Genomic DNA, 11,901 nt, shown 5'->3' with positions numbered 1-11,901 from the left:
TGCTGCCGCTAACACTTTTGGGTAGGGCAGCTCTTTTTAAAATGATGGCGCTCCTCAGATTTCTTTATGCGCTGCAAAACACACCTTTCCTTGTCCCCCCGTCCTGCTTTCGAGTTGTGGAGGCAGACATTACCAGGCTTCTCTGGGATAATAAACCAGCCCGAATAGCTATGACAAACCTGTTCTGAACATGGTACGATGGTGGCATCGCCACATACAGACGTACTATCGGGCATCCCAGTTAACCGTCATTAATCAATGGATTCACGTTTCCCATACAGAGCCAGACTATGGTCTTGATAGAATTCAGCTGGGTGAGGAAAGGCTATTTCGAAAACTTTACAACAAGACCCGTGCCAGGCTATGTCCAACGCAACACACACTCCAGATATATTAATTTATTTGTTTATTTATTTGCAAAGTTTTATATAGCGCTGGCTAGACCCGGAGGTATCAGAGCGCTTTACATGAGGATCAGCGAGTTACAGGATACATAGTTATATCAGTTGAATCAGCGAGTTACAGGTTACATAGTTACATCAGTTTGAATCAAAGAATCACAGTGGGAGGAGGAGGAGGGGGAGGGAAGGAGACACTAGCGCGTAAGAAGCTAGGATGGCATAACAAGATCACATTGGCTACGCACCTTTGGGTTACAGACACATTGGGCCGGTTGGGAAAAAGCAAAGGTTTTAAGAGGTGGGATGATATTGGAATCTCTAAGGTGGGGCATCTCCGGCCGCAAGGAAAAATGATACCCTTCGCCCGACTCCAGGAACAGTATGAAATGGCACCCACAGAACAATTCCGCTACCACCAGATTAAACACACCCTAGAGGCAGCGATCCCCCCTAACACTACTCCACCAGAGGTCTCACCACTGGAGGGCAGATTGCTAACAGACCACCTAGACACTAAGGCAATCTCGCTAACATATTGAAAGATAATAAATAGTATGGCAGTACCCCATGAAAAAGTTAAGGGAAAAATGGGGAGAGGAGCTAGGCGATCTAGACGACACTGATTGGCAAGAGGCTTTGGCATTCCCTAGGGAGGTGGCGATTATGTCCAAACTCCGCCCTGTACAGCTTAAAATTCTTCATAGAATTTACTACACGAGAACCGCACTATACAAAATGGGCAGGGCGGATACCCCATTTTGCCTACAACAATGTGGAGCACATGGTTCCTTCTATCACACACTATGGGCCTGCCCCGCCATACAGCAATATTGCAAATCGGTCACAGATACCCTCACAAGAGTCAGCAGGCACCCTGTCCCTCCGGAACCCAAACAATGCCTACTGAACATCTGGAAGGCAACAGATCTTACTGCCATGGGGCAAATATGGGTGACTTTGGGAATGAAGTTAGCAAAGCGTAACATAGCTGAACACTGGGGTGTAGCAACCACTCCCACACACCTGAATTGGCGCCAAGACATGGATATGGCCATGGTATCAGAAAAGACGGTATACGTCCGCAAGGGGTGTCCAAAAAAGTGGATAACATTGTGGGGAGGTTGGAATACTTATAGGGGCGAAATATGTAAATGTCCGACAGTGACGAATGACCCAGAAATGTAATAAGATGGACGACATCAGCATGTATAGAGATGTAAATGAATGGTACTAGGTGCGCCTAATCTACATACCATCAGTGACGGAAAACTGCCAATGATGTGTAAAATGGTACAATATTCCTTTTGTAAAATTTCTAAATAAAAAGATTTTTCAAAAACAGAAGGGAATCTATTAGGTCTGTCACCTGCCCGGTTGCTTCTATTGATCATGGAGAATTCGCAAAAGTTGGTCTCTCGACTCAACCTCCCATCAGTGGGCCAACAGAATTAACTTTCACCTTTTTTGCAGAAGCTAGCATCAGAGTAGAAACGTTATTCTTGTAATACGATACATAGTAAGACATAATTGAATGCTAGGTGCCAGTGTGACGATTGGAGAGGAAAGACAAGCGAAATGTTCAGATGACCAGACTAAATTACACCCTCATTACCAGTCAGCAGGAACGGTATACCATAGGCAAGGCAACTGTATTTATACGATTCGCTAGCAGCTGTGTTTTCCACATAATTATGATTTTGTCGCATCTGCCACATAATCCATCATCTTCTGCATATCTGCAGATTTTATCCAATAAAACATTTTGTTTTGAGCTCAGCCAGAATAAAAGTTACTAAAGACATGCAACACTTGTTCCCGCGCAACGGATGGCCCTTTGCAAAAGTTGATTGGCCATTTTTCAGTTCCTTATTGCTGTATTTGAGGATTAAACGGGTTCCAATAAGGTGAAATCTTTTCCCATGTTTAAAAATGTCAAACTCATTAAGTAATACTATCACGAAATGTGACGAATTATGCACATAATTTGCCTTTTCAAGCCACATGAGTTAATCAGCCCTGCCCCATAATTTGGTTCTCCCCTCCCGCATGATTCCAGTGCCTTGCTATAGGTAAACTGCTTCGCTCTTGTCTGTGTACCCCAACATTTAGGCACTCAAATTCGGGAATGTTGTGACTGACTTTAGCAGTGCCATGCTCTCATCTAGTAGAACCACTCACAGGTCCAATTCCATTTTCCACCTTATCAGGACAGGTGGAAAAGATCCATGTAAAAGTCCCCTTAGCAGGCAATCCGCATGCAGTAAAGTAACCAGTACAACTCCTATTCTCCATTCAGGGGACTTTTATTTGTGGTACCGAGAATTAGGGGTTGGGATGACCCCCCCCCCCCCCCTTATGTCCAGGCACCACATCATGAGGGTGGGTTTGCCTTTGATGTCATTGGTGAAGTAATATTGTTGAAATGTAATGCACATATAAACAAATTTAAAAATAGAAATTAAAAAAATCTCTTGCACCTCGACATGTGTACTCTTTTTTCGTTTGTTTAGTCTCATGTAGTGTATTGTAAAAGCCCTGAATAAAATAAAAAGAACGTTTACAAATCACTGGTCAAGATATGTAGCTGCTTTATAGCGCCTGGAGAGGGAACCGTTTCTCCAGCAAGGCGCTTGGGGTCTCACCTTTAAAAGCATGGAATTATTCTAGGCCGGTAAATGTGCAGAATATATCAAGTGGAAGAATCCCGTGGGCTGGGCCCCAGAGGAGTGACCGAAGAGTAAGCGTAAAATCAGATGAAAAGGCCACCAAGTGCTGACAGAGGCGCACACGAGGATGATTAAACACACATGACTGTTTCCCTCAACTTTTGAAAGCAGCCGGGCAGTAATTTGTGTGTGTGTATATGCGTGCATGCGAGAAACATCCCTGCCCAGTTGGTTTTTGCCACAAAAAACAGGACTTATTTTTAGTAGCCAATCCAAACTTCCCTCAAATATGAAGGAAAAAAATGCCTGGCTGTGCGGAGCAGGGGAGACAGAGTGGCCTTTGAGGCTGAGCGAGCCATGCCCTGTGCAGTTCCAGGAGGGCTCCGGGGTCCACTCCCTGCCGCGGCCAGCACCATGGAGACAGACAGAGCCCTGTGCGCCCTGTCCCTTCTGCTCCTGTTCTTGACAGGTAAGGCCTCTCCTCTCTTTGTCGAGTCCCATTTAAAGCACCGCACAGGGAGCAGAGACGGTTCACCTCACCAGGATGGATGCCCCCTAGAACAGAGGGGGAGAGAGGTGCCTTCCCTGGTGCCAAAGGGAGTCTAACCAGCCACTGCTGCCCTGGGCGAGGGAGTGTTTAGACCACAGGTGGGTTGGAAAGCATGGCCTCTCCTGTGCCTCTGCCTGCAGGTGTGGGCGGGACACGACTGGTACTCATTATTAGGGACTGACGTTTATTTTTCACCATCAGACTTTGACCAAGAGCAAGAGAGAGAAAGGCAGAAAAAGGAGAAAGGAGGAGGAAAGGGAAGATAAGAAAACAGTAGTAAAGGGATAAATCAGGGATGAAAAAGAACATGCAAGAGTGGACAAAGAGACAGGAAGTCCAGGGCGGTGGAAGAAAGTGGTCTGAGGTGGAATGAAATCTAGGCAGTCTTGGCATTCGGCAACCCCCGGGGAGGTCTCCAAGAAACCTTAAGGCCAATACTTATTTATTTATTTATTTATTTATTTATTTATTTACTTACTTGCTTACTTACTTACTTATTTATTTATTTATTTATTTGTTTATGTGGAAATGAAGTACTTGTGTGAAAGAATAATTGTCACCCCACTGTTTCTTTGAAAGCTGTGTTGTCTTAAACACGTTTTTCTAACTGTTGGCTAGAGGCTTTTAAAGCTTCTCTGGGGGTGCACTCATTTTCTAAGGGATAAAGTGGATATTTCTTTTATTTATGAGAGGTTGCACGAGGTGGTGTTACAGGCGTCCAGAGAGTGTTTGCGTAACATGGGTAAGTGACATGATGGTTATCCCAGAAGGGGGGCGTTATCTGATATTAACTTAATGCGTCGTTGTAGCGCACACATTCACTTATGAGGAGTCACTTGGCACTACTGATATATAACATATGTTTTTTTTGTTACCCAACTGAATGGCACTCATTTCACCAACCTCAGAAGTATGAAAGGCTGAGTGCACCCATCAAGAATTGAGCCTATGGCCTTGAGGTCACACCCAGACTTGAAGGTGATCCCTCCCAGTGCCCCCGTCTCTATTTACCCTAATCTCTGTTTTCACATCTCTGCAGTGTGTCTTTAATACACTGTAGAAACGTCCCATACCTGCAATCATATTTATTAGGAAATATTTTACAGAGGCTGAGGGGAAGAGGCCACTTGTGATAACCTAATGCATTTTGGGTATTAATCTTGGGTTGCTTCCGGTGAATTGATGACTCTAGGACATCTGATACCAATGGTTTGTAGGTTAAATGCCCAGGACTGGAGACAGTGTTTGTGATGACATGGAGTGAGGTGGTCTGTGCATTATTAGCACCAGCCTCTAGCCAACCCCGGCCACGGCCCTTGCAGGTAAGTGGGGTGAGGAGGTGGGGCAGGGTGGGTGGGGGGTGGTTTCGAAAGAGGACGGCGAGGGGAAATTAATTATTTATTTAATTTTCCATCGTTGTCGTCTGTCAAATCCCCCCAGACCCGGCCCACCGCTCTTACCTGCACGGGCCGCTCTTGCAGGCCAATATGTTCCTGGATTGACCTAATTACTATGCATTGAGGCTCCCTGTGTTGGGTCTACCTGTACTCTTCGGTATGAACATGCGTCCAGTGTTATTTCTATATTGACACATTGCGGCATCTGTTATTGTTCATTTACACAATTTAATGCTGTTGGAAGGTTATGGAACCAAGCACACTTTGTGCAGACAAGTGAGGTGCAGCCCGGGCAGTGGCAATAGAAGTCTTGCACACTGACCTGCCCTTTACAAACAATTAAGCTACATGGAACTCATTTACATAGATAGTGGTTGTCCTGAAAATCTGACATGGATGCAGGACTCCTGGACTTACAATAGACACTGTGTGAAGGTTTCTAAACATCACACTAACAAAACTACTCACAAGATGGGAAAACTGTTTTACATCCAAGCAACAGTTTCAAGGCCTGAAAACCCTGCGTTTTGTTGAAGCCTACTCCTAGTTCTCCTATGCTCACTAGTTGCACCTGCCGATTTTCCATCCTCTGCGCCTTGACGCCTCTGGGCAAAGTCGCGCATTACAAATCACCAATCAAATCAATTTTTTTGGAAAAAGAAGAACAACGGTGGAGGATTCCCAACAGAACAGCACCTGGTCAAATATTCTCCCAAAATTATTTTAGACCCACACTATAATACATGGGACAATATGTGTGCACACTTCAAAAACACCCACCGTTACAATGTTGGTTCAAAACATGAACTATGAAATACTTTAAACAAGGTCAAGGTGCACCACTTCAGAATTTACAAGAACTGATAACTTTGATGAGGTTAACAGCAATAATCACATTAGTTGTTACTTGTGTTCTTTAAGAGTTCTTTTATTGAGTTCAGTTGTAAGTAAAAAATCACACACAGGAGCTACAGCCGACGCGTTTCGTCCTCTTGGGACTTCTTCAGGGCGAAGTAAAAGATAGGATAGTGTCCTTATATCTTCTCCCGTGACTATCGGGGTGTGTGGAAATGTCTGTAACGATTTATTATGCTCGAAAGGGCATATCAAAAATATGGATGATGGTCCAAAAAGAGCTGGAACCAGGGTAGTAGAAAATGTAGGTTCAGTCTGGCTATCTATTGTTGTTGATTTGTTATAAGGAAAGGGGTATTAATCCTTCTGCTTAGGCACTCTTAATAAAGTGAGCTAAGGCATCCCCTGGTTCCTAGATCCACCTGCAGTACAACGTCCTCCTCCGTCAGGTAGCAGCAGCTGGTTCCAGCTCTTTTTGGACCATCATCCATATTTTTTATATGCCCTTTCGAGCATAATAAATCGTTACAGACATTTCCACACACCCCGATAGTCACGGGAGAAGATATAAGGACACTATCCTATCTTTTACTTCGCCCTGAAGAAGTCCCAAGAGGACGAAACGCGTCGGCTGTAGCTCCTGTGTGTGATTTTTTACTTACAACTGAACTCAATAAAAGAACTCTTAAAGAACACAAGTAACAACTAGTGTGATTATTGCTGTTAACCTCATCAAAGTTATCAGTTCTTGTAAATTCTGAAGTGGTGCACCTTGACCTTGTTTAAAGTGCACCAATCAAATCAAATCAAATCAAATCAGGGAAGAGGAGGCTCAAGAGACCCTCTAAACAGGTCCCAGTCGTCAAATATAAAACTCAGACACGATCAGAACATTGAGCCCAATTCGCAAAAATGTTACAGCGAATAAATGAGACTTCCTCTCATCATACTCCTGACTGTCTCATGGAATTCAAGAATTTTGCAGGAGTTAGTCTAGAGCAAGGGTACTCGCAAACATTTGCCCAGGGGCCAAAAAGTACAGTCTGTGGTGTGTCCGAGGTCCGCACTGATGCCAGCAGGGTGGCTTTAGTGGGGTCTGGGTGGGTCAGGGTCTGTGTAAGGATGTCTAAATATGTTTTAAATACACTAGCAAGCATTTCTTTGCAGGTTAATAAATGCTTGCCCGTTTATTTGCATCAATTATATTCATCAATGAAATATGTTATCAAACTTCAACATGACAAGTGAAATGAACAATGACATTAAATAGATTATGCCACGTGTTCTTCAACCCTTCAACTCCTTTACTCTTTAACCACCCACAAGGTTTTTTGGTTAATATGCATGGCACTTACCATTCTTTTGATATTGGCATGTGTAGCACAGTTTGCTGCTGTCACCCTGGTACGGTTGTTTCTTAATTACACAACGTTTTAAGGTTTGCAATCAATTTGGTTTTTGTGTCTGTCCTGTTGCAACAACTTGGTTTCCCTCACCCTATTAATCTTTTTATATATTGACCTGATATTTCCCTCCATTGTGGAGCTCTGAAGTACACATTTTTTGTATCAGCCATCCACTGTATTTGTATGAACAATATGTGTGTCAAATTTTGTCTCTTTATAGATTTCCCCTGAGGAAGGGACATCACTGTCCCAAAATGCATCGGGCTGTCCGCAAGCATTTGATTCCTAACTTAATCTGATGTATAATACGAGCATTGTACATGAAGCAATGAGTACAGATTGTACAGTTTAAGTTGATTATTTCATGTCATTGTTCATTGCACTTGTCATGTTGAAGTTTGATAACATATTTCATTGATGAATATAATTGACGAAAATCATTGGCACATGATACTTGAGTAATTTGTTTTGTCTATCTTTTGAGTACAGAATATTGTTTTACACACATTTATAGGTCCCCAGGGACATTAGTGCTCAGTGCCCAGTGTGTTGCTACAGTGTCCGGTAGCCTTTCTTTTTCTGTTTAATTCACACTTGTAAGACAGCAAGTGCCACACCGGAGCACCATTGTATTCTAGAGTATTAAGAGTAGATACACTAGATCAGGGGTCTCCAAACCTGTCCTGGAGAACCGGATCCATGCCAGATTTTTTGGATATCCCCATTGAGATACATGTAGTTATTTTAAAAATCTGGCATGGATCCGGCCCTCCAGGACCGGTTTGGAGACCCCTGCACTAGATATTAGCGATTTAAACAAAAAAGGTGTGCTCTCCCCACCCCCAATTGTGCCCGTTTATTTAACATTTTTTCTGAATCTTAGAGCTCAGGAACTAAACAGCAGCTCGTGCTGCTGTTCACCAGGGGGGCCTGTAAAGGTCAAGATGGCCGCAAGCGGCCACAGGTGCGTACTTGGAGTATCACTCCTCTGGAGCAAGTCACAGCAAAATCTTTGCTGCTCCTGCTCAAAATTTTCTTCACTGTGATAGCGCTTAGTTGCATACACAAGGGCCTTTCAACACACACTGAATGTATTAGTCAATTTATTTTTCACGTGCTGTATATGGTCAGATATTTATACCTCATAAACTTCTGCAATCTCGGAAACCAGAATTTTAAACAATATTTATTCTTCCAACTTTTTTTCTCTACACTGCGTTTTCCATTGCATATCCAGAGGGATCACATGTGTGTACAATGAGCTCTAGATATTGGTCTTACCGAGGCCGGCCTTACCGACTGTGGTACCTGGTGCAGCAAGTTTTTAGGGTGCCCCCCCTCCATGACCTCCTTCGTCACGGATTACCTCACTACCACCCTTCAACAGTGCCCCTCTTCTCTCCATAGCCCTTCTCTCACATGCATATCATTTGTTTCATTGCGCTACTCCTACCAGTGTAAGGCGTCAGAGCGCTTAACATCACACACGTATTATACAGAGTCAATGAATCATACGTGTGTTAATCAGTGTATAAATGTTACATAAAACAATGAAGATTACAAGGTGTAGGAAACATACTTATTGGCAGTATACTTTAAGAGTGTTTGGTCTGAGAAGCACAAACTCAGGATTTTAAATGTACCACTGTATTTGGGGTTGGCTTTACTAATAAGAATGCATTTGTACCCAAACTGACCCCTTTTAAAAACCACAGAACAGCCATGGCCCGTGCATTTTGCGATGCAGGGCGCGCTACGAAATTCGTTTTATTAATTAAATTGTTTACTTACCTTCAATTATCCATACTCCAGTTTTTAGCACCCCCCACCCTGCCCCTCCCTCGCCCCGCTTCCGCCCCACCGAAACTCCCTCCACGGGCCGTGGCTGCCACAGAATAATGAAAGACTGGGGGGAAAAAAATAAACTTGTAACATATGCCCTGCAGTGTGCATGCAGCTCTTTGATGACAGTTTATAGCTCACTGTGCTATATTTGGATTTTAACTTATAGATTGCAACTGCCAAAAGGATCTCTGTGACAAAAGCAGTAACCTGCTGTGATATCTACATAAAATACTGCTCTGTGATCTGTATGGTCACATTCTTTGCAGCAGGTATATTAACCTTCTGCACTACTTTATGATGAGTCAAAACTGCCCCTAGGCAAAACTCGATCATTCTTCCGCAGGAACATTGATCACCAGAGCTATCTTGACATTTTTATTGCTGCCTAAAAACTGCTGGACACACAAGGAACTCTGCAGCAAATGCTTTTAATTCCATAGATTATTGCTAAACACTACATCCCCCAGAGCTTAGCGCCAGGTGTGGCTCCACCAGTCACAGCTCCCTAAAGCCGACCCTGGGTCTTAACTCCATTCCCCATTGCTTTTGCCGTTGTCTGTAAATGCCTACCATCTCCCATAAGTAAAAGAACCATCCAATCAAATTAGAATTATAAGTATGCTTTACAGATGTAAAACGTAGTATTTTTAAATGTTATACTTCCGGTCGTTATTGGTCCTATACCTGATGGTTTTATATTTGATCCACATAGACTAGTACAGCATTTGAGGTGATATGAATAATTCTCTGGTGCATACACCTCAGCCCTACTATCCCTGTACTGGAAAGTCATTCCACCCACATTTTCCCTCCGTTATCAGAGTGTTTTCCAAAGGCGAGGTGTTTGTCTGCCTTGACCACTTGGTCCTGCTGCACATTTCCACCGGACTCGGGTATGGAGTGGAAGGCGCCATGGCAGGGTTGGATTGGGATCAAAAATCGGCCCGGGCACACCAAAAAAAGTGGCCCATATTTGCATTTTGCCTTTCTGCGAAACACTGCTTCATCGAAGTTTTATGAAAAGAAAGGGGGTGGAGGTGGGGGTATGTTTTATTAACTTCACTTAGATAAAAAAAATTGCATAGATTAGTTCACACTGCTGAGCCACACATGAATGCAAGTGAGACCACTTCTGCTCAGGCCCCCCGGCCCCTGCTCAATCAGCATACATTAATGGGCGGCCCAGCGAGAGAAAGGGAGTGATACCTCCGCCCACCTGCTTCTAGAAAGGTCATTCAGGCACCACTGGGCCGCTGGCGGCATCCTAACCACACAGACAGCCCCCAGGATGCCCTAAAAAGTAGCCCACAACTAGAACTCGGCTACCGGCCCATCGGCCATCTCCCGAGTGCCCGCGTTACCTATCCCACCCTGCGCCATGGTAAGTCCCATGATGGTGGCAGGGAAAGCAAGTCAGGTGAAAGCGAAGGGGATGACCAGGTATTTGCTGAACTGAATTTGCTTCCGCTGCTTCCTGATAGCGAGCAGCTCCATGAGAGGTTGCAAAGGAGCATGGGAAACAGGGAATGGTATGCTCCAAGCGTAACAAAAAAGAAGGATTGGAATCCTCTTTCAGCCTTATCAAAAACAGTTTATGCTGGTACAGAGAGGCTGGAATTTGTCACACTATGTCACTTTAAAAGGAGCCAATCAGAGAAGAGGGAAAAAAAACATTTCCTTTTTCCTGTCCTGAATCGCTAAAAATCAGAACAAACGAGGTTCATGAATGTTTCTTGGTTTGATGATGTCAGCTTGGTTTTAAAACGCACTGTGACATAGCTCACCGGATGGTCCCTTTAAGAGAATGACATGAGTGTGTTTTGAGATGGAGGATTTTATGGTGGATCCGTATGAGTATCAAGAGGGAGTGGGCATCCTCCTCGGAGCCGGTTAAGTTCTCATTGATTGGGGTGAAGATTGGATCTCTATGGTCCTTGATTGATTCAGACGGCCATTCAGGACCCTGGTAGTGGTGCTTTTATAGAAGCTGTAGTATCGGGTCAGGCTTTGCTATAGTATAATGCTGTGATGACTTAGGGCTGTTCTTCCGGTTGGAAAATTCAAGTGGGAAATTTCTCTTTTTCTTAATGCATACAAAGAATATTTGCATTAAAGTCTCTGTCTTTGGCTACATGTTTTATGCAATTAAGAGAGGTGTGATGAAGTTAATCCATTGGATCTTGCTTTCCTGACTTTCTTTAAGTTTGTGCTGAATTGGTTGCTTTGCTGGTGTGCTAAATTTAGGCTCAACTTGATAATTTGTAAATCACTGAATTCTGTCTGCATTGAGTGTCGAAGAGTGAGACATTCTATGCCAATGAACTATGGTGACTTCAGTAAGTACAAAGAAGTCTGTCATCAGCACACTTTCTCATTGTGAAGATGTGTTCAATGCTTATTTTTTCATTGGGTTTCCACATACAAGTTGAAGTTGGCAAATGATGATATATTTCTAGTTTTTTGTCACTAAGTGTTAGTTTTAGGATTACTAGGAAGTGTCGGGCTTTAAAATGGGCCTTTTAAAAAGCCCTGGAGCATGGGTGAATTTTAGAGCTTGAAGGTGCAGAGGAAGGTATAAAGTTGTTGTACATGACTGCACTCAATGTTCATAATGAGGGTTTCAGTGTTTGGCCCAAGAAGTTGCTGGACCACAACTAGATGGTTTAGTGGCACTGATGATGTTGTCTAGGGTTCACTGTCTCTTACCCTTATGTGATCTTGACTCAAAAGTCTCATCTACTCCTGTGTCTTCACTTTTTAAAGTTGATGATGGAATATGTG

At 43.6% G+C, this 11,901-nt stretch overlaps 1 protein-coding gene across 2 annotated transcripts in view; it reads left to right on the top strand.

Moving 5' to 3' along the window:
* The first annotated feature begins 3,412 nt into the window (after window positions 1-3,412).
* Window positions 3,413-11,901, top strand: part of ITGA10 (integrin subunit alpha 10) — a 376,023-nt gene continuing 367,534 nt past the window's right edge. For both annotated transcript variants that reach the window (XM_086945363.1, XM_086945362.1), the window contains exon 1: window positions 3,413-3,536. In XM_086945363.1, the coding sequence (XP_086801489.1) occupies window positions 3,425-3,536 (112 nt within the window). In that variant the 5' untranslated portion in view covers window positions 3,413-3,424. The remainder of the gene's footprint in view (window positions 3,537-11,901) is intronic.

Source organism: Lissotriton vulgaris, chromosome 12, assembly GCF_964263255.1.
Source record: "Lissotriton vulgaris chromosome 12, aLisVul1.2, whole genome shotgun sequence".
In the NCBI taxonomy this organism is placed as follows: domain Eukaryota; kingdom Metazoa; phylum Chordata; class Amphibia; order Caudata; family Salamandridae; genus Lissotriton; species Lissotriton vulgaris.
Note: the sequence above shows the minus strand (reverse complement) of the source record. Positions and strands in the feature narration are given on the sequence as shown.